Below are 20,524 nucleotides of genomic sequence, written 5' to 3' on the forward strand. Positions count from 1 at the left end.
GCGGCCCTCAATGAAATTGAGTTTGACACCCCTGAAGTAGAATGACTCTTTAGTCAGCCTCAAACCAAAAATAAAATTAGCTATTGCCCCACTGTTCTTTCCAAACAAGGAAATGATGCCTCCGACTTTGGGCTGTGAGATTTTTCTCTGTTTAATTTTTTTTTTCTCCCTTCAAAATCTTCTCCCTCCCGCAGCAACTTGTGAACGACCCCTTGTGTTTGCTGTTCCCTCAGTTAGATAGCAAACCTATTGAACCCGCTGGATTCTCTGTCTTTCCCGCCTTCTGATTTTTTTTTCTCCCACCACCTTCTGTTTTAACTTTCTTTTCTTTCTTTATTTACGTCCATTGCAGCCAGCTCTCTGTGGCTCACAGATGTATACAGGGAAACTCTCTGAGGTGCGTCACGGGCCCAAACTAAGTGGCTTCTTTGAGATGTTTTAGTGCTGCGTTCGCAGGCTTCATGTGTGTGCAGTAGAGTCTGTCGCTTGCCTTCCTCCTCACTTTCCCCGTCATGGACCGCTCTTCCCGCCAAGCACCATCAGCCCATCTCATTTTTGCTGAAAACTTCTTAGAACAACAACAACAACAACAACAACAAATCAAACCCTAAAGCGGCAGTTTAGAGAATGGGGCCGTGCCTTGCAAAATGTCATTGAGGGCCGCCGGGACACACCTGGGTGGGTGGCGGTGGCATAAATGTGAGGGTGGCACTTATAACCACCTGCTGCAGGTGTCTTCATCACTGCCATAGAAAGCAAAAAGTAAATAAATGTCGCCAGAGGGCAGGAAATTATACTGGATGTTTTGAAGCATTTCTTAAACCCCCCCCCACAAGAAGCTTGTCAAAGAGAGACCCAACCTAGAAGTAAGGAGAAATTTCCTGACAGTGAGAACAATTAATCATTTCATTTTCATTTCATTTATTATATTTGTATACCGCCCTTCTCCCGAAGGACTCAGGGCGGTAAACAGGGCACATAAAAAATACAGAATACAGAAATTAAAAAAAGAATTAAATAAGAGCCCGAGCTAAAAACAGTAGAGTAATAAAAATCCCCAATAAAAACCCCAGCACATCCCCCATCAGGCCAGGCCGGCTTGCTCAAATAGGTAGGTCTTCAGGCCGCGTCGGAAGGAGGAACAGCTTGCCTCCTGGGGTGGTGAATGCTCCATCACTGGAGGTTTTCAAAAATAGGTGGAACAATCATATGCCCAGGATGGTATCAGGCAGGGGTAGGCAACCTCGGCTCTTTTATGACTCATGGACTTCAACTCCCAGAATTCCTGAGTCAGCTATGCTGACTCAGGAATTCTGGTAGTTGAAGTCCATGAGTCATAAAAGAGCCGAGGTTGCCTATCCCTGGTATAAGGCCTCCTGCTTTGAGCGGGAGGTTGGACCTGAAGACCTCTGAGGTCCCTTCCAGCCCAAATGATTCTATGAGAGTCTATTTCAGATGGGGGAGCCTCTAATGTTGGTGTGCACAGCCTGAGCTGCGGTGTACAATGAAACAAGTAAGATGTGGGCTGTCCCTTTCACCTCTAGGATATGTTCCCCAAAGTCCCAAGCCCGGAGGTGTTTCCTACCCCAGGAGGTATCTCCTACACCTCCGGCCAGGAGGTATCTCCTATCCCAATTGGATCTGCTCTTATTGTTTGAGGAAAGCACATTTTTTTAAAGCTCTGCATCAAATATCCAGTGTAAGGTTCCTGAAGTCCACCTTGTTTATTTCTAAATTAGATGAGAGAGGGCATACAGTATATCAACCCGGAATTGCAGGGAATTAGTTCCATTTTCCTGCAAGAATTGATTTCAGGATGAATTTCATGCGCTTTGTTTTTTTCCTTGCCCGCAATCATAAATTTCTTGGGGGTTTTTTGGGTTTTAAATTGGATCCAGGTATTAGCTCTTTGTTTTAAGAGAGGATGAGAGAAGGATTGCGGCTGCTGTAAACTGTCTAGCTTTAATGGCTTACAGCCTTACAGGTAACCTGGGATTCTTTTTAAGGAACTGTTTTAGCAGAACATCAACCTGAGCTGGGTGGAATCCTCTGAGGCCTCACCTGTCTTATTGGGCTTTTGCAGGGCATTCCTGAGCAGTGGGCCAGGCTATTACAGACTTCCAACATTACCAAACTGGAACAGAAGAAAAACCCACAAGCTGTTCTGGATGTTCTCAAATTCTACGATTCCAAAGAGACGGTCAACAACCAGAAATATATGAGTTTTACATCAGGAGGTAAGCAAAGGTCATGGAGATCGTGCCATCACGAGTGAGAAGAAAAGGCTGCAGCTGGATGTCCAAATTGGGACAAAAACTTTGACCATTGAGGAGAGGCTGTCATGGAGAACATTTATCTATCTAGTCACTAGGAGTCAACAATGACATGAGGGCAGATAACAACCGTAGTTTAAAGGTGGTCTTTTTTACTGAGTTAAAAATAGCAAATATGGAGAAGAAGGAAGTTTGGAATAGCTCAGAGGATAGACAAAGGGTGTCCAACCTTGGCTACTTTAAGTCCTGTGGACTTCAACACTCAGCATGGCTGGCTGGGGAATTCTGGGAGTTGAAGTCCACAATTCTCAAAGTTGCCAAGGTTGGATAGATAGTACTATATTGATGGAAACAAGGAAGATTAGAAGTGGGATGGCCACTGGAATAAAATGTGGCGAAAGAAGGCTTAATTGGCAACTTGGTCCATTGACCAAAAGCTTTTCCATGCTACATCATTTTGTGGCAGAATCAACCTTCACTGTCTAAGTAGACCCTGAAACATGAAATGCTCTTCCCTCTTCATTTCTAATAAACCATTTATGATCTACCAAACCATCACAGATTTTCTTTTACCCGTTGCAGATAAAAGTGCCCATGGCTATATTGCAGCCCATCCCTCGGTAAGTACCTGCTCTTGGTTGCTAATGAATTTCTATGTTCCAGAATTGCCTTTGTAATAATAATAATAATAATAATAATAATAATAATAATAATAATAATAATAATAATAATAATAAGAAGAAGAAGAAGAAGAAGAAGAAGAAGAAGAAGAAGAAGTTGGAAGGGACCTTGGAGGTCATCTAGTCCAACCCCCTGCTCAGGCAGGAAACCCTATACCATTTCTGGCTTAATTTGCTGTACACCAGGGTAAAAACGATCCGTTTCATGAAAACGTTTGTTTAACTGAGCAGAATGCATGTTAGCAAGAGAATCCACCAATATATTTAGCGCAGTCCACACTAATTTTGCATTGTGTGTTATAAGTGGTCCTCCTTTTAATGCTAAACGGCTGATCGGGGATATTTGTCATGTTGGGTGACTTAATTTTGCTCTGCCAGCTAGACAGGAAAGACCATATTGTGCCAGCAGATAAGAGAGGCATATTGCAAAGCTTCTGTGAAATAGACACGTCTACAAAGCACAAATGCTTCCATAGACAGGAAGGTTTTGCAAACATGGCCGTGTTAAAAATAAATAAATTGGAAGGTACAACATACTGTACAATTCTCCAAACCGCGGGTGTTCCAGCATGAGAGTGGCTGAGAAAGGAACAAAACTCCATATGTAAAGATGTAATAAAGTGGAGCTGATGGTTTCGACCACAATTTCCAAGATTCGGTATCTTACTTTAATCCTTGTGTTCAAATTGTGATTAAAATGTGCGTGATTCTTGCTTCCATGTAAGGAGCTTGACCTCTAAATACCCCTTCCAACCCTGTTATTCTATGTTCTGTATATGGGCTTCTGCTCCCAGAATTCCCCAGCCAGCTTAGCCATCACTATAGACTAATATATAGAATCACGGGATTGGAAGGGACCTGCTTAAGCAGGAGACCTCATGCTTCTAAGACACATGGTTGTCCAATCTCTTCTTGAAAATCGTTTATCCATCTAGAAATGCTCAGATTAGGAAAACTCTGAATCAAAACATCATACAGAAAGCAATGTAAAGCCGTACCTCTAAGCACCTCTCCCATCCCTGCCAATCTGCACAAGCTATCAACTTTCACCGCAGGAACATCTGATCATTTGGGATCCCCATTTCTCAACACTTCCACAGGCTGTAGCTTTACAGTGTTGTAAGCGCAGGCTTTAAAGAATTCCACGTTGAAACAAACCCATCTGTACTCTATGCCACACCGTTGTCGAAAGCTTTATATAACTTTATGGCTGAGAAGGACAGGTGATTTGGGCCGAGGGTGCTCTTGTGAATCTTTGTAAGAGAAGTACCGGTTTTTCTGTCTTGCTGCTCATGATACGTAACAATCAGTTGGTGTCCTGGGTTCATTATAAAATATATCAGGCTTCTCAACCATAGTAACTTGAAAATGCATGGACTTGAACTCTGGCTAGGGAAATAATAATAATAATAATAATAATAATAATAATAATAATAATAATAATAATAATAATAATAATAATAATAATAATAATAATAATAATAATAATAATAAAATAAATAAAAAGTTGGAAGGGACCTTGGAGGTCATCTAGTCCAACCCCCTGCTCAGGCAGGAAACCCTATACCATTTCGGACTAATGGCTGTCCAGTCTCTTCTTAAAAACTTCCAGTGTTGGAGCATTCACCGCTTCTGGAGGCAGGTTGTTCCACTGGTTAATTGTGGGAGCTTCCTCCCTGGAAGATTTCAAGAGGAGATTGGACTGCCATCTGTCAGGTGTAGGGTCTTGTGATTGGGTGGTGGTGGGGGTTTGTACTAGATGATCTTCCAACTCCGTTATTCTAATACTAGTACTATTAAGGTGGTGGAAACATCAAGATAGGAGACGTTAAAGAGCTAGGTGCTTAGTCTTGTAACTGGGCTGGAGCTTCATTGTTATCTGCATTTCTTACCTTCAGAGCACGAAAACAGCTTCAGAGCCACCATTGGCTCCCCCTGTTTCTGAAGAAGAGGATGAAGAAGATGAAGAGGAAGAGGATGACAATGAACCACCCCCTGTGATCGCCCCACGCCCAGAACACACTAAATCAGTAAGATCTTTTGGGTGCCATCAAAGCCCGACTGCTGAATGCTGAAGGAGACTGGGAAGAAAAAAGCAGATACAGAATTTAGTTATTTTTTTTAAATCATAACCTTTGCTTTCTGCATATAGCTCGAGGGGAAGGGTATAGTGTGTTGTTCTCCAGGTTCCTGGCTTGCTTGAGTTACCTTTGTAGCACAGATTTCATTATCAAGCATGTTTCTGAGAACCAACACAAAAGGGACGGTAAAAGTAGGACCTCTGTGCATAAAAAAGACAAAGATATATTGGAATAATAGAGAGCATCCCAACAGGGTGATAACGAGCACTTTCACCCACGGGGCCTTCCAATGAAATGAGTAGTTTGCATCTGAAGCCCAACCAGGATTACTTTATACAAGACAACAGATTTGAGGTAGCTAAATGCAGAATTTCTCTCCCTTTCACAAGGCCCAGTTCCGAGGAGACAACCCATAATATAGCAAAGAGCCCAAATTTATTGACGATCTCAAAGAGATTTTTTTGGATAAAGAATGGTTTGTATCCATTCCCTGAAATTAACCTGTTGACCCGAGACTTTGTAGTCTTTGATTTGGCAATGTCAACATTTTGTCAATGCATGAAAAGATGGGAGAGGGCTTCTTCCTCTGGCATTTGGTCATAAATGGAAAGGCCTCTGGGAAGTTTTGAAATCCATTCCCTGCTCGCCCAAAGGATCAATTAAATGTTTGAAAAGGAATGGAGTATTTGTGGAAGGGCATCGTCTGGAAGACAAGTCACCCAGGATTTGTTTGGGGGAGGTCCACCAATCTCCGCTCTTTGTTTCAGATTTACACTCGTTCAGTGATAGAGCCTGTGGCTTCACCAGCCTCAGTGAAAGAGTCCACCGTCCCCCAGCCTGAAAATTCCAACTCGAGCACTTTGTACAGAAACACAGATCGGCAACGGAAGAAATCCAAGATGACTGATGAAGAGATTCTAGAGAAATTAAGTGAGCATTTCTTCCCCCCACCCCCTCTTGTTGCAGTCTTGTTTGTTGACACAATCACATAGTGGAGTTAGGGAAGTGACAGAAAGAACGAAACCTTGAGAAAAGCAGTCATGAGTACTGTTAAGGTTTTCTGATGACAGGGACAAGTTAGATTGTCATTAAGGTGGTAAACTACACGAGGCTAGGCTAGGATGTAACAGCTGCATTTCTCACATAACATAATAAGGATCAGGCTTACTTTTTATTTTTTTATTTTTTTATTTTTTTTAATTTTAATTCCATTTATATCCCGCCCTTCTCCGAAGACTCAGGGCGGCTTACAAGCTTAGCAGAAGCCTTCATTCTATGTATATGCCTGCTTATTAGGGCTTTCACACACCCCCCCAAGCGGCATTATTACAAAGTCAGCTTAATTGCCCCCAACAATCTGGGTCCTCATTTTACCTACCTCGGAAGGATGGAAGGCTGAGTCAACCTTGAGCCTGGTGGGACGCGAACCTGCACTAATTGCAGGCAGCTGGTGTTACTTAAGGAGGCATTAGCCCACTGCTCCACCAAGGCTGGCACAGTGGCTCAGCGGTTAAAATGCTGTAGGTTTGAGACCCGAGCGCCACATGATGGGGTCAGCTCCCGTCCTCAGTCCATCTTCTGCCAGCTTAGCAGTTCAAAAGTATGTAAATGCGAGTAGATCAATAGGTACCACTTCGCTGGGAAGGTAACCGCACTCTGTGACATCATGCTGGCCACATGACTGCGGAAACGTCTTTGCACAGCATTGGCTCCATGGCCTTGAAACAGAAATGAGCACCACCCACTAGAGCCGGTAACAACCAACAGAGTAAAATGATTATAAAACTAGTTATCTCAAAGGTGCTTTTCCATGAGGCAACTGGATTTTCTTGTTTTTCGTTGAAGACGTTTAGCTTCTCATCCAAGAAGCGAAACATCTTCAAAGAAAAACAAGAAAGTCCAGTTGCCGCATGGAAAAGCATCTTTGGGATAACTATGACCTGGATCAGGGGTTCCCAACCCCTGGTCCGTGGACCGGTACCAGGCCGTGGCATGCCAGCAACTGGTCTGCACAAAGAAGCAAAGCCCCATCCATGGGATGCAGGCAGCACACAAAACCACTCACCCTCTGGTCCACAGAAAATCTTTCTCCACGGGACCAGTCCCTGGTGCCCAAAAGGTTGGGGACCTCTGACCTGGATGACTCCATAGAGGATTATAAAACTAAGCCTCGCCAGACCACTGTCTGCTTCATATCACTGCACAAAATATGTATGAACCATTAGGGTTTTGAATTCTATTATTTTTGCTTCTTTTTTAAAAAAAGCCTTTCCTTCCTTCTTTCCTTCCTTCCTTCCTTCCTTCCTTCCTTCCTTCCTTCCTTCCTTCCTTCCTTCCTTCCTTCCTTCCTTCCTCCCTCCCTCCCTCCCTCCCTCCCTCCCTCCCTCCCTCCCTTCCTCTCTATCTATTCCTGCCCACTCTGTAGTATATAACATAAATAGAAAACTAAAGCCAATAAGAACAACCCATATGCCAGATACTTTGCTGCAATATTGTGAAACAAAACATTTATGGCTGAGCAGCATTATTAATGAAGCCCAGTTTGATCTGATTCCCTGCCCTGAATCTTTAAACTCATTTTGCTTGTTTGATTATTGTTGACTTTCATTTCTCTTTCTTTAATAATGTAATAGGCACTTGATTACCATGCTCAGAGGTTTTCCTTTGAGCCAACTTTGAAACAGAGATGGAAAACCTGCTTGAAATTTCTGTCATGCTTTTGAAGCCTGGATAACTTACACATATTTCTCTGGCTAATTAGGAAAAGAATTAAGGATGAATTAAGATTTTTTCAAAAATATATCTAGGCAATATCTCCTTCCTTTGTTAGCCACATTTTCTGATATCTCCATTGTTTTCTTCCACCCATTTTTATAAAGATATTATGGGACTCTATTTGTCTTCAAAACCATTGTTAATTCTTTTCTGAAATCAGCGATGTCAGATAATGACGAATAAATGATCATGGCTGGTAATAACCTGTAAAACAAAAAGGGACCCATCTTACACCTCTCCCCACTTTTATTATGTTAGTATAAATCTTGATACATTGTGTTATTTTAATACACTGATGCTTATCTAATTTAAGATAATTGGGTTATTGTTTAATACCTTAGAGTACTGGATATAAAAAGCGGGGTGGGAAGAAGGATATTCTGTGATTAGAAGGGATGAAGGAAAATGATACTCAGAGGTATGCAGATTACAATAAATTTTTTGCTCTTCTCTTCAACTAAATTACTTGCTGTTGAAATTTTGATATTGAAATATTGATATATTCGTACCTGGTGTATCTCTCTCTCTCTCTCTCTCTCTCTCTCTCTCTCTCTCTCTCTCTCTCTCTCTCTCTCTCTCTCTCTCTGTGTGTGTGTGTGTGTGTGTGTGTGTGTGTGTTTGTGTGTACATATCTGTGTGCTTATAGAAGGAAAAATAGATGAACCAAACAAGTTTAACAAATTTTACCTTGTTGAATTGCATTATCTGTCCCAACCACTGCTGCACATGGTATCTGCATTGGACGTGCAATTATCCAGATGGCACAGGGTTTATAGCCCTTCTGACTATTGATTCTTCAGTACTTCACAAGCTATTTTGCAAAAATACTGCAATAGTTCCCATCGCCAAAGCTGACAGAAGCTCTCAAGCAAAAATGGGAAATGTAATGATAGGTTTCAGCTTGCCAGATCTTGTAGGAGTGTGGAAATTTCAAGAGATTTTGTGAATTCACGAGATTGAATGTCTATTGTTTTGTTTTGTTTTTTATTTGAAGGAGAAGCAGTGGGCCCTTGGAAATTTAGGGAGAAGCAAATTATGGATCACTTCTGACGTGGTTTACATTCTAGACTGATGGGAAAAATACTCAGTGTAGAAAAAATTTGGAATAGCAAGTTTGATTTGTGCTTCATGTAAGATATCTTTGTTGTATTAATCCATCAGCCAGAGAAGAAAGAATGACTTATCAATTACACAATGCAGGTTTTTTTGTTTTTTTTTTAAACCAAGCTTATGGGAATTGCTGTTTATCTAAGACTTTACAGATCTTCAGATTGGATTCCAAAAGTGCAGATTTTGAAACTGAAGCATTGTGTGATCCTAATTTTTCTTTTCAAAAATTTGAAAGGTGCCACCCAAATAAATATTTTGCCTTTTTAGTCTATTGGGTGACACTGTAGCCTTTTCCTTTGTTTTGGAAGTTTTGTTACAACTGATCTGTTTTCTATTGCTTACTGAATCTCACCTTAATATTTAATTCTTACTGTTCTCCAGACTAAGAATTTCTGACAATAGCCAACTTTTCTTTTTCCCCAAAAAATTATTTGGGAATTGCGTACCATCTTTTGTCTAGGCTTTTAAATGTATGTTTTAACCAAGGTCTATTTTTCTTATTTATTTTAGGAAGTATTGTGAGTGTTGGAGACCCGAAGAAGAAATACACCCGGTTTGAAAAAATTGGCCAAGGGTTAGTATTCCTTTCTTCCTATTTGCTTTTTATCATCAAATCTTCTTCAACATGGATCATCATATATTACCTGGTATAAAGATGTACTGTTTATAAGCTGAAGGCTTTATGGAACACCAAAATAGTAGCATGGCCCCACAACCAAATTACTACTAAGGATTTAGTATGACAAGAATAGATTTAAACCCTCTTCCAAATGGGTTTACAAAATCGGGAAATATTTTAAAAGGATATTTCATAATATTAATGAGATCATTATTAAGAGAATATACCCCTGGTATACAGGTGAACCTCAATTTATGATGATAATGGACCCCAGAATTTCTGTTGCTCATTAAGACCGTTGTTTTGTTCCATTTTATGACCTTTCTTGTCACAGCTGTTAAGTGAATCACTGCAGTTGTTAAGTTAGTAACACGGTTGTTAAGTGAATCTGGCTTCCCCACTGACTTTGCTTGTCAGCAGGTCACAAAAGATGACCATGTGGTGATGATCATGGCACTGCGACCGTCATAACTATGAGTCAGTTGCCAAGCATCTGAATTTTGATCTTGTGACTGTGGGGATGCTGCAGTGTGAAAAACGGTCATAAGTCACTTTTTTCAGTGCTGTTGTAACCTCGGTCACTAAACAAATGGTTGTAAGTATGTGTTCTGTCCCAGCCTACATACGTCCTTGTTACTTCACAAGGCAGCCCCTCTTTTAACAGTAGACTGGAAAAATAAACCCTTTTTTATTTGAGTTACAGACCTTGTCCACAAACAAAATGGAGCACGAGCTAAAACAGGAAATAACTCACTGGTAAAATAAACAGACCATCATCTCTCGACACAGACGTTCTTTGCAAATGGTTGCCTCCAGCAACCAGCCCTGCCCACACATTCCCTTTTTGTTACGCAGCCCCCAAGGCATGGCTTCTCACTGCTTTCTCCTCCTCCCCTGGAGTCACCCCATTGTCTCCCTCTGATTTACTCATGTGACCTGTCTATGTTTACGTGCGTCTCTGAGGTCTTCCAGCTATGCTTCCTCTGAGTCTGACTCAGCCTCCCTGCCCAACTGGTTTTCAGCTTGACCACAAGTGGAGGGGCCAGGTTCTTCCTCACTTTGTAAATCTGGTAACTCATCAGAGCCTTCCTCCAACTCTGATGGCTCCCCAGGCCCCTCCTTCTCCTCCTCTGATTCCTCGGACTCAGCTGCCGGGATCACAGGCTGGCATGGAATCACAACAGTATGTAATCATGTTACTAGCTGCAATGATTCACTTCACAATTGTGGCAAGGAATTAGAATAGGGGCAAATATCACTTAACAACTGTCTCCCTTAGCAACAGAAATTTTGGGCTTGACTGTGCTCATAAGTCGAAGACTATCTGCATTCCAGATTATATTGACGCATTATAAAAATTTCCAGTTGTGCAAAGTTTTTTTTTTGTAATGCATCCTAGAGGAGATGCATCTGAAGTGGAAGATCAGCAAAATGATGGGTGTTGTGCTGAGGTCCAAGTCCCCCATGTCCTGGGAGGTGTAGGATAATTTTCTGTGGACATCTTGCTGTGGCCAACTCACTGCGGCCATTTGGCCCCGGGACAACTCGCCTCAGACAATTCCATGTGCGATAATTCAACGCGATAAATATAATCCACCACGTGTTTCTTTGACATGGACAAAAATGGTAATAATGTCGAAGAAAAACAGTGGTGGGTATCCCACATGGAATTGTCCATGATAAATTATCCTATTGCGAGTTGACCACCGGGCGTTGTCGAAGGCAAGTTGGCCATGGCAAGGGGTGGGCTACAGAGAATTGGCTGTGGCGAATTGTCCCATTCCGTGCCCTGGGAATCTGAACCATCACTTCCTTGTCCGCCATTTTCCAGATTTTGACACCCTCACGCCACCCTGTGTGGAACATGCTGCATGAAAGAAAGTATTGTGCTAACTACTTGTCTTTTCTTACCTTTGGCCTGGAGAGCTACACTACCATTGATACTAGAATGTGTCTGCAGGATGTCGCCTTCTTTATGGGATAGAAATATAAATGTGTTTAGCTTGTGTGCCCTTGAAAACATGCACAGAGCAGTTCTCGCCGTAGCTTTTCCCAAGGACTATGTTGTAATAAATTCTGACTGGGAAAGGCATTTACTTTGCCTGTAAATGTCTTTTTTCTAGTCCCCCCACCCCAAGAGGCTCAGCCTGGATGTAAACAGGCTTTTCTAAATAAAATATACAAATCAGACTCCTCTAAGCTCAGGAGCCACGGTTCTGCCCTGACAGCCTTGAATACACTGAATTAATTTTTTTTATGTAAACAAATTGGATTAAACACCCCTATTAGTCACCCAAAATCTCATTTCCATTTGCATTTATATTAAAATGATACATTCCCTACCAGTGAAAACATTGCATTGGATCAAAAGACCAAGTTGAGAACAGAATGATTAAAATGCAATGGAAATTATCTATCACCTGTTCATCTCTGTGAACAGAGAGACCCATCGGCTTAATTGCCCTCAATAATTCCGGTTCTGCTGGGGTTGTGTTGGGGTTGAGCAAAGCAGGTATCTAGCAGTCGCTACTGATATTATTGTACTTTTAGTTCTACAGAATAAATCAGCTGAAAGAGAAAGATTTCTTTCACCTGGGGTTAGGATTGCTCATGGATCTCACAGAATTTTCTTGCAAAAAGCTTTCTGAAGCAGCATACGGTTCTTTAAATAAATACTGGAGCAGAACTCTAATCTGAAATTACCCCTCAGTGGGATTTGTTAAAACAAATAATACAAATCAGAAGGCTAGAAATTTATATATGCACCATCTGTTTTCCCTCTCCCTGTTGATGGGTGAAACCTGCAATGGGCTTCATCTCAGAGGCTTTATTTCTTTAATTAAGCAAGAAAAAAAACAATCAAGGCAATAACACACATATGGACCCTCATGTATTACATTGGCGTCATCTGATATACTGTATATGTTGTATGGTGTTAAAAAAGTTCTTATTTTTGTATCTTTCTTAATGTCTGTTTCTTTCTCTCATTGTGTTTTGTTTATTTTATTTGTGTTTTGTTTATTTGTAAGGTGTGTAACGTATTACTGTAGTCAAGTCAGTGCTTTTATTACAGTCAAAGACCAGAGCAAGTTGAAAACATTAAAAATTCTAAAATAAAATCATAAATAACAAAGTCTACATTGAAATCACATTTGCCATTCCAGTCTGTCAGTTGCACACAAGCAAAATTCAGCATGGCCTAACTACAATATAATATCAATCTTTAAACTGTGAGGCCCATAGACATTAGATACTAAAATCCCGAGAGAGAAAATGTAATGTCTATTACTCTATTGTAGTAGGGAGTTCTTTACATATACGGTATATAGGATACATTCTCTGCCAGTATTCAATTGACTCTCTCTCTCTCTCTCTCTGTGTGTGTGTGTACTTTAAATGATCGCTAAACAAATGTTTGTAACTTGAGGACTATACTCTGTGTGTTATATGGGAGTGTTTGTAAGTGAGCTTACAAACTTTCATTTAGCGACTATTCAAAGTTACAGAGGCACTGAAAAAATGTACTTGCAACCAAGTTCTTGCCCTTATGACCATCACAGCATCCCCACGGTCACATGGTCAAAATTTGGGTGTTTAGCAACCGCCATGTTTATGCTGCATGGTTGCATTATCCCAGAGTCATGTGATTCCTGCTTGCAACCTTGCCGGCTGGCTTCTGGCAAGGAAAGTCAATGAGGAAAGCTGCATTTGCTTAACAATAGCGATAGCACTTAGCCCTTAGACTTATATACTGCTTCACAGTGCTTTACAGCCCTCTCTAAGCGGCTTACAGAGTCAACATCTGGCCCCCAACAATCTGGGTCCTCATTTTACTGACCTTGGAAGGATGGAAAACTGAATCAACCTTGAGCTGGTGAGGATCAAACTCCTGGCAGTGGGTAGAGTTAGCCTGCAATGCTGCATTCTAATTGCTGCGCCACCTGGGCCATGCGATTCATTAATAACTATAGTGAGTCACGTAATGGCCAGGGCAAAACAACCTCCTTTCTTAGCAGTGGGAATCCTGGTCCCAGTTGTGGTTCCTTGTAAAATGAGGACTGCCTGTGTGTACGCATGTATGCATATGTGTTTGTGCATGTATAGATATGTATTTGTGTTTGTCTCCATATGTACATAATTATATATAATCATATACACAGAGACAAGAAACTATGATTTCAACCAATTATTATTTCACCCGTTTGTATGCAACTTACTCAGTTTTTTAGCTTGAGGGCCATGTGATTGCATAGGCCTGACCCCCCCTCCCCCAAAATATCCTCGCTTTCCTGAAATGTAATTGGTGTTGAAATTTATTTATTTTTTATTTCAAAGATCATACAGGCTTATTCCCTCATTGCGTATCCTTCTAAGTATTTCCATTTCCAGTCAGCATTCAGGGCCAGAAAGATCCTGTTGATTCTTTCGTATGTGACCTTTCTTGGGACCTGGATGGGTAATGCCTGTGCTTGTCCTGAAGCAGCTTCCTGGAAGTCTTTGATACCCCAAACCATGTTATCTTACTCGACCATCTATAGCGTTGTTGGCAAAAGGTCCACTTGTCATGGTTCCGACAGATAAAACTCTTCAAAGAACTTTGAGGCATTGTTTACCTTAATGAATCTTTATTCAAGTTTCATGGCATCGGCTCGTACATGGTGGAAGCCAAAATCTGAATTCTTCTCCCCTAAACACATAGTATCAAAGCACAATTCCCTCCTCTAATTAACAGTCATAAATCACATTCTCCAATTAGTTTGAAATGCAGACCTTCCCTCCAGTTCTCCAATCCGCCATTTCTTTTTTCCCCACTTTTTTATTTATTTTATTTTTCACAGTTCCTTTAATATACCACAAACTAACCAATGAAATATAAACATTTTTTCAAGTATTTAACATTTGTTATATCAGTAATGCTGTAGGTATTATCTATCGCCATACATCATCTCTTATTTCAAACAAGCTTGAAAAAACACTCTGCTACGATGTTGTTATGTCTAACTAATTCCCATATACATTCTTCCTCCTCCCCCCCCCACTATAATCTAATTCTAACTCTAAAAGTAACACACAAGTTAAGGAGGAAATGGCTGCATTTTCATATATTGTCAAAGAAAGAACATCCGATGTTAGCAGCGTTGACACCACTCCTTCCTCGCCGGATGCTTTGAGTCTGTGGAGATGAGAGGTCATCCTGAGAGCTTCTGACAGGTGGGATGCCACAGGGCCGTTTCTCTCTCCTGCGCTCAACAGCTCCATGAAAGCTCTGGGGAAGCTCATCTGACAATATTGTCAGTATGCTGATGATTCCCAACCTTACCCAGCCACCCCAGCTTGTAGAGAAGATGTGGTTAACATCCTATCCCAGTGTTTCTCAACTGTGGCAACCTTAAGGTGTGTGAACGTCAACTCCCAGAATTCTCCAGCCAGAAAAAGGTGGGGAAACACTGTCCTATCTTGAGGCTTGGAGGCTGTAAGAGTTTGGCTAGGAGAGAATAGGCCGAAGGAAAGAGAATTTGGAGCTTCTAGCGCTAAAGACATTACCTAGTTGGTAATGAAACATGTGCAGGAAAACCACCACACCCAGAGAGCATCAAGGACCCCATGGAAAGAGGATGCAGGTTCTTCCAAGCATCCCCATTCAATGTAGAGATGCTAGGATAGACGTGATCCTCATAATCATGTTAAGCTGGGCAGCCTGTTGATCTTTCTCATGTTATTATGCTCAATTAAGTTATTCTTCTTCTCATCCTCTGGCTGATGTCTGACATCTCAACTGTTGTTATTTTTCCTTAGGGCTTCGGGTACTGTTTATACAGCAATAGACATTGCTACAGGGCAGGAGGTGAGTGTGATGCTGTTTTGTTTCGGGGTTATTTTCCTTTGAAACATTGAGGACTGAGCACTGAGCATTCTAAGTGGAAATCTGCTCAGCCCAAGATTCTCGTTGTTTGGACCACTAACCTGATGATGCAGTTCATGGTGTGCATATACATTTTCTGCTTGTGTCCTATTTTATTTTTTATTTATTTTTATTACATTTATATCCCGCCCTTCTCTGAAGACTCAGGGCGGCTTACAAGCTTAGCAGTAGTAGTCCTAGGTGAACTGAAGACTTCAGGACACACAACAAAGCTTAGCTTGCCTTCCTTCCTTCCTTCCTTCCTTCCTTCCTTCCTTCCTTCCTTCCTTCCTTCCTTCCTTCCATCCTTCCTTCCTTCCTTCCTTCCTTCCTTCCTTCCTTCCTCCCCTCCCTCCCTCCCTCCCTTCTCCCTATCTTCCCACCCTTTCTTTCTCCCTTCCTCTCTCCCTTCCTCTCTCCCTCCCTCCCTCCCTCCCTCCCTTCCTTCCTTCCTTCCTTCCTTCCTTCCTTCCTTCCTTCCTTCCTTCCTTCCCCCTATCTTCCCACCCTTTCTTTCTCCCTTCCTCTCTCCCTTCCCTCCTTTTCTCTATCTTCCCTCCCTCCCTTAGGTGACAATCTACACAAATATCTAAACACCTGATAGATTGTTAAAATTTATCCACGCCAATTCAGAGTAGGAATTGGCAACTTCAGTGATGGAAAAGCAGATCATGCTTTATTTAGTACAATCATTTTTTTAAAAAAAAACAGCATTTCCTTTCATGAAAAAGTCACGGGAGAAGAAGATCTAGAAAGAGAAGAGAATAAAATATTATGTACTACGTGATATAGGTGCCCCAGAGCCAAGTTCCAGCAACATTTGTAGAACTCATTCTAGTAGTTATACTGTGTTTCCCTGAAATTAAGACCGGGTCTTATATTTTTTTTGCCTCCAAAAGAGGCACTAGGTCTTAGTTTTGGAGAACGTCTTACCTTAGGACCACCACACCCAGGCCTTCCACACCCTGACACCTTTTGCATCATCTCAATACAGATAGTCCTCAACATATGATTGAGCCCTACATTTTTGTTAAATGAGACATTTGTTAAGTGACTTTTGCCCCATTTTATGACCTTTCTTGCCTCAGTTATTAAGTGAATCACTGCAGTTAATAGGTTACCCAGTTGTTAAGTGAGTCTGGTTTCCCCATTGACTTTGCTTGTCAGAAGGTCACAAAAAGGGATCCACATGACCCCGAGACATGGCAACGGTCATAAATATGAACCAGTTGCCAAGCACTTGAATTTTGATCACATAGGTTTTCTGTAAACATTGTAACTCTGAAAAACAGTCATAATTCATTTTTTTCAGTGCCATTGTAGCTTTGAATGGTCACTAAACAAACCACTATAAGTCGAGGACTACCTGTATTCATGCTTTTCTCACAATTATGATGTGGGTCTGAATGACCCAGGTTGAAAAGAAAGGGTGTTAGGATATAGTTTATAATGATCAACTTCTGCATGTGAGAATTATAACATCTTCAATACCCGTGATGGAACATGAGAATGATTTTGGGGAAAGTGAGTAAGAGATGCTGCCTAGAAAACGGAGAAGAAGAGAGAGCAGACCCTAGTTGCTTAACAATCAGATATTGTATGCAAAGTGGTTTAAATATAAACTTAAATGTCCTGGTTCCGACTGACAAACCCAACACAGTAAGCACAGCTGAGATGATCCACTCTCCAATGCAAAACTTTATTGAGTACACCACTCTGGCATAGATGAAAGGAAAACCAGCTCTGACTAATTGGCACCAAAATCAGTATATTAAAAGTATAGAAACTCCTCTCCCCTAATAGCGCAGGTCCCATTGTCCAATTAAGCTTCAGACAGTTGTTACGAGAGAAAGTTTTCAGTTCTTGTAAACAATCTCTGAGTAATCTTGATTCTCACGGCCCAGCTGTTTGGCACCTACAATCCACATTCCACTCCTCTCCCTTCCTGCCTGAGTTTGTAGACAAGCTAAGAAGCAATAATGGCCGAAACAACATCAGTGATCTTCGCAGCTATCGCTTTCGAGTGTTCATTAATGCAATTATTGCATGATTTTTCTCCCCCCCTCCCTCCTGTTTTGGGGTTGATGTCATTCCAGGTGGCAATAAAGCAGATGAATCTCCAGCAACAACCCAAAAAGGAATTAATAATCAATGAAATTCTGGTCATGAGGGAAAATAAGAATTCCAACATTGTGAACTATTTAGATAGGTGAGTAACCCCAAGTGTTGCTTTTTCTTCCTGACCTTTTCCCTGGCTTCTTTTATTGTTACAAACATTGTAGGAGGATGGTGGTGTTGGTCTGGGGTGGCAAACATTACAAGGAAATTTTAACATGTTCTGGGAAAAGACATAAACTTTCATAAGCTGAAAACTTGCACCTTTTCCTAAAATGTATTAATCAGGAAAAAAATACCTGCCAGATTCCTTCAAAAGTTTATTGTTGGAAAGTTTACACTGGCTTTCAGTAAGATGCTTGTTACCTATTCTGGAAAGTGCCTTTATCCATACAATAACATTGCAAAAAGAGCCTTGGTGGAGCAGTGGGCTAATGCCTCCTTAAGTAACACCAGCTGCCTGCAATTAGTGCAGGTTCGAGTCCCACCAGGCTCAAGGTTGACTCAGCCTTCCATCCTTCTGAGGTAGGTAAAATGAGGACCCAGATTGTTGGGGGCAATAAGCTGACTTTGTAATAATGCCGCTTGGGGGGGGGGGCGAAAGCCCTAATAAGCAGGCATATACATAGAATGAAGGCTACTGCTAAGCACATTGATTTGTGCTTAGATTGTAAGCCGCCCTGAGTCTTCAGAGAAGGGCGGGATATAAATGGGATTAAAAAAAATAAAATAAATCTCTTTCAAGAGATTTTATTTTGAAATGTTTTAATCCAGGATGGCTTGCTGCAAAAGTCTTGAACTTTAACCGTGTGAATGCATCCTATTATTTTTTTTAAAATTTCAGTTACCTTGTTGGAGATGAACTCTGGGTCGTAATGGAGTACTTGGCTGGGGGTTCCTTGACGGATGTGGTTACAGAAACGTGCATGGATGAAGGACAAATTGCAGCTGTCTGCAGGGAGGTAAGAGATACTGTGCTGAGAAAATAGAATAGTGGATATCTTTACGATGAAGTAAATCTTCCCTTTTAAAACAATAATTCCTTGACTTATTAAATTAAGATTCTACTGAACCTGTTTCTATTCCAGTGTGGTGTCACTTTCAAGGCACTGCAATTAACCTGGTCAGTTTCTCACAGTCGCACTATTTTTGATATGTGATTGTCTCCAAACCAGGTGCTGATTAAAACTAGTTTAGGGCAAGGAAACCATATGATTAAGGAATACACGGCTTTCTCTCTCTTATTTATGCCTTCAAGTCCGTGTTGACTCCTAGCAACTGCTTGGATGTATGATTGGATAAAACTGAAGAATTGTGTGGTGGTGGAGCAGAACTTTGAAAGTAACTTTCCATCTGATAGGAAAAGGAAAGTTCATGATCCTAGGACAAAGTTGAAATATATTCTTAAGCAGAACTGTTCGCTCCCCCTTGCGATCCACAATTTGCCATTATTTTGAAAGTAGTACTGTCTCCTGCTTCTGCTGTGAAGTCAGAACGTTGTTCTTTACTTCTGCTCTTCCCTCTTTAAAAGACGTTCTTGTGTTACTGTTGCTGTTGTTAGTGCCTGCAAGCCTTGGACTTCTTGCATTCAAACCAAGTGATCCATAGAGACATCAAGAGTGACAACATACTTCTCGGGATGGACGGATCTGTGAAACTCAGTAGGTACCCTCTCTGCTATTGTGCTGTCTCTCTGTCCTGCCTTGACAGCCAATGCATTCTCCCAGAGAAGAAGATGGTAGAAATCTCCCTCCGAAAATAATCTTTTCTTCTACGGTTAAGTTGCAGCATGAAAGACAGATTTAGTTGGATTTTATCTCATCATCTTTATAGGATTATCTTCAAGGACTTAGGAGATTGCCTACCACTGTGTGTTTCATGAATCTGTGTAACGGGCAGAAGGACTAAACTTGAGGAATGAGAGGAAGAGCCACAATCAACTTAATGGTCAGAGAAAAGAAATCGGGGGCAGAGCAGTAACCTGAGAAAGTGACTCAGACAGGACACTCTGTTGGACCTGCCACAACCTAAACCTTTAAGTAGAAATGATCCTTGGCTCCATTTTTTGAGAAAAATATAGTTTAATAGAGATCAGATGTATTGCAGTATTGCAAAGCCAGAACTGAGAATCTCATGCCAAAATTCCTAAGTTCTACTTTTCCCTCCCTTAACTCTCTCTCATTGCCCACCCCAATGTAACCAATCAGCTTCATGCAAGATGTTTTCATAACTGCCAGTCTAAGTGCAATTTGGTATGCAGTCTCCTCCTCCTTCTTCCAGCTGGGCGACCTTGAGGCAGCATCTCAGGGTGATACAGCACTTACTTTCGTTTCCCCAAGCATTCCCCCTTTCATTCCCCTGCCCACAGTTCACGGCAGTCTGTCACTGCATAGCAGCAAAGCACAAGGAAGCATAAGGTGGCAGCTGACACCCTCATTGGTTCTCGTGAAGATCAAGAGAGGGAGGGTGAAATCACATTCAGGCTTGAAAGGCTCTTTTATTGTAATTGTACAATAAACCTAGTATTGGTGTTCGTAACTTGGGTTTCCTGGTCTGGTCTGCCTTGAAGGGCTGAGGTCAGTCTGACAAGTTTGAACATGCTTCCTCCCTCCCTTCCCTGTGGTGGAACCACTGACTGAAGTAGAGGAGGCCCCAGGAGAGGAGGCTGAAAGAAGCTTAGAGTCAGTTCAGTGGAGGAAACATTGAGGTCTGTATCTACCATCCCCACAGGAATTCAGAGTCTGGCAAGATTCTTGTAAACTGGTGATCAACAATGAAGAAGTCTATCTGACCCATTCTCAGAGCTGTTGTCAGAATCCATTTATATCATATTCATAAATGTATGTTTAAAACATTATTCCATGGATTCTGCCATCTCCCGAGGAGGAGGGAACGAATGTGTATTGAGCCTGTATTAGGCATTTCAAAGGAAAAGAGAAGCCTTTTGAACTGGGGGAAAAAAGGGGGGG

At 41.4% G+C, this 20,524-nt stretch overlaps 1 protein-coding gene across 2 annotated transcripts in view; it reads left to right on the forward strand.

Moving 5' to 3' along the window:
• The window catches only part of PAK3 (p21 (RAC1) activated kinase 3), a 32,575-nt gene that overhangs the window by 6,065 nt on the left and 5,986 nt on the right, over positions 1–20,524 (forward strand). The window contains exons 3-12 of one of the 2 annotated variants that reach the window (XM_083372332.1): positions 357–397; positions 2,084–2,237; positions 2,856–2,893; positions 4,852–4,983; positions 5,802–5,964; positions 9,430–9,493; positions 15,335–15,383; positions 17,537–17,649; positions 18,400–18,517; positions 19,117–19,216. In XM_083372332.1, coding sequence (XP_083228458.1) covers positions 357–397; positions 2,084–2,237; positions 2,856–2,893; positions 4,852–4,983; positions 5,802–5,964; positions 9,430–9,493; positions 15,335–15,383; positions 17,537–17,649; positions 18,400–18,517; positions 19,117–19,216 — 972 coding nt within the window. The remainder of the gene's footprint in view (positions 1–356; positions 398–2,083; positions 2,238–2,855; positions 2,894–4,851; positions 4,984–5,801; positions 5,965–9,429; positions 9,494–15,334; positions 15,384–17,536; positions 17,650–18,399; positions 18,518–19,116; positions 19,217–20,524) is intronic. The other variant, XM_083372331.1, reaches the window with a different exon arrangement.

Source organism: Vipera ursinii (assembly GCF_947247035.1).
Source record: "Vipera ursinii genome assembly, chromosome: 12".
In the NCBI taxonomy this organism is placed as follows: domain Eukaryota; kingdom Metazoa; phylum Chordata; class Lepidosauria; order Squamata; family Viperidae; genus Vipera; species Vipera ursinii.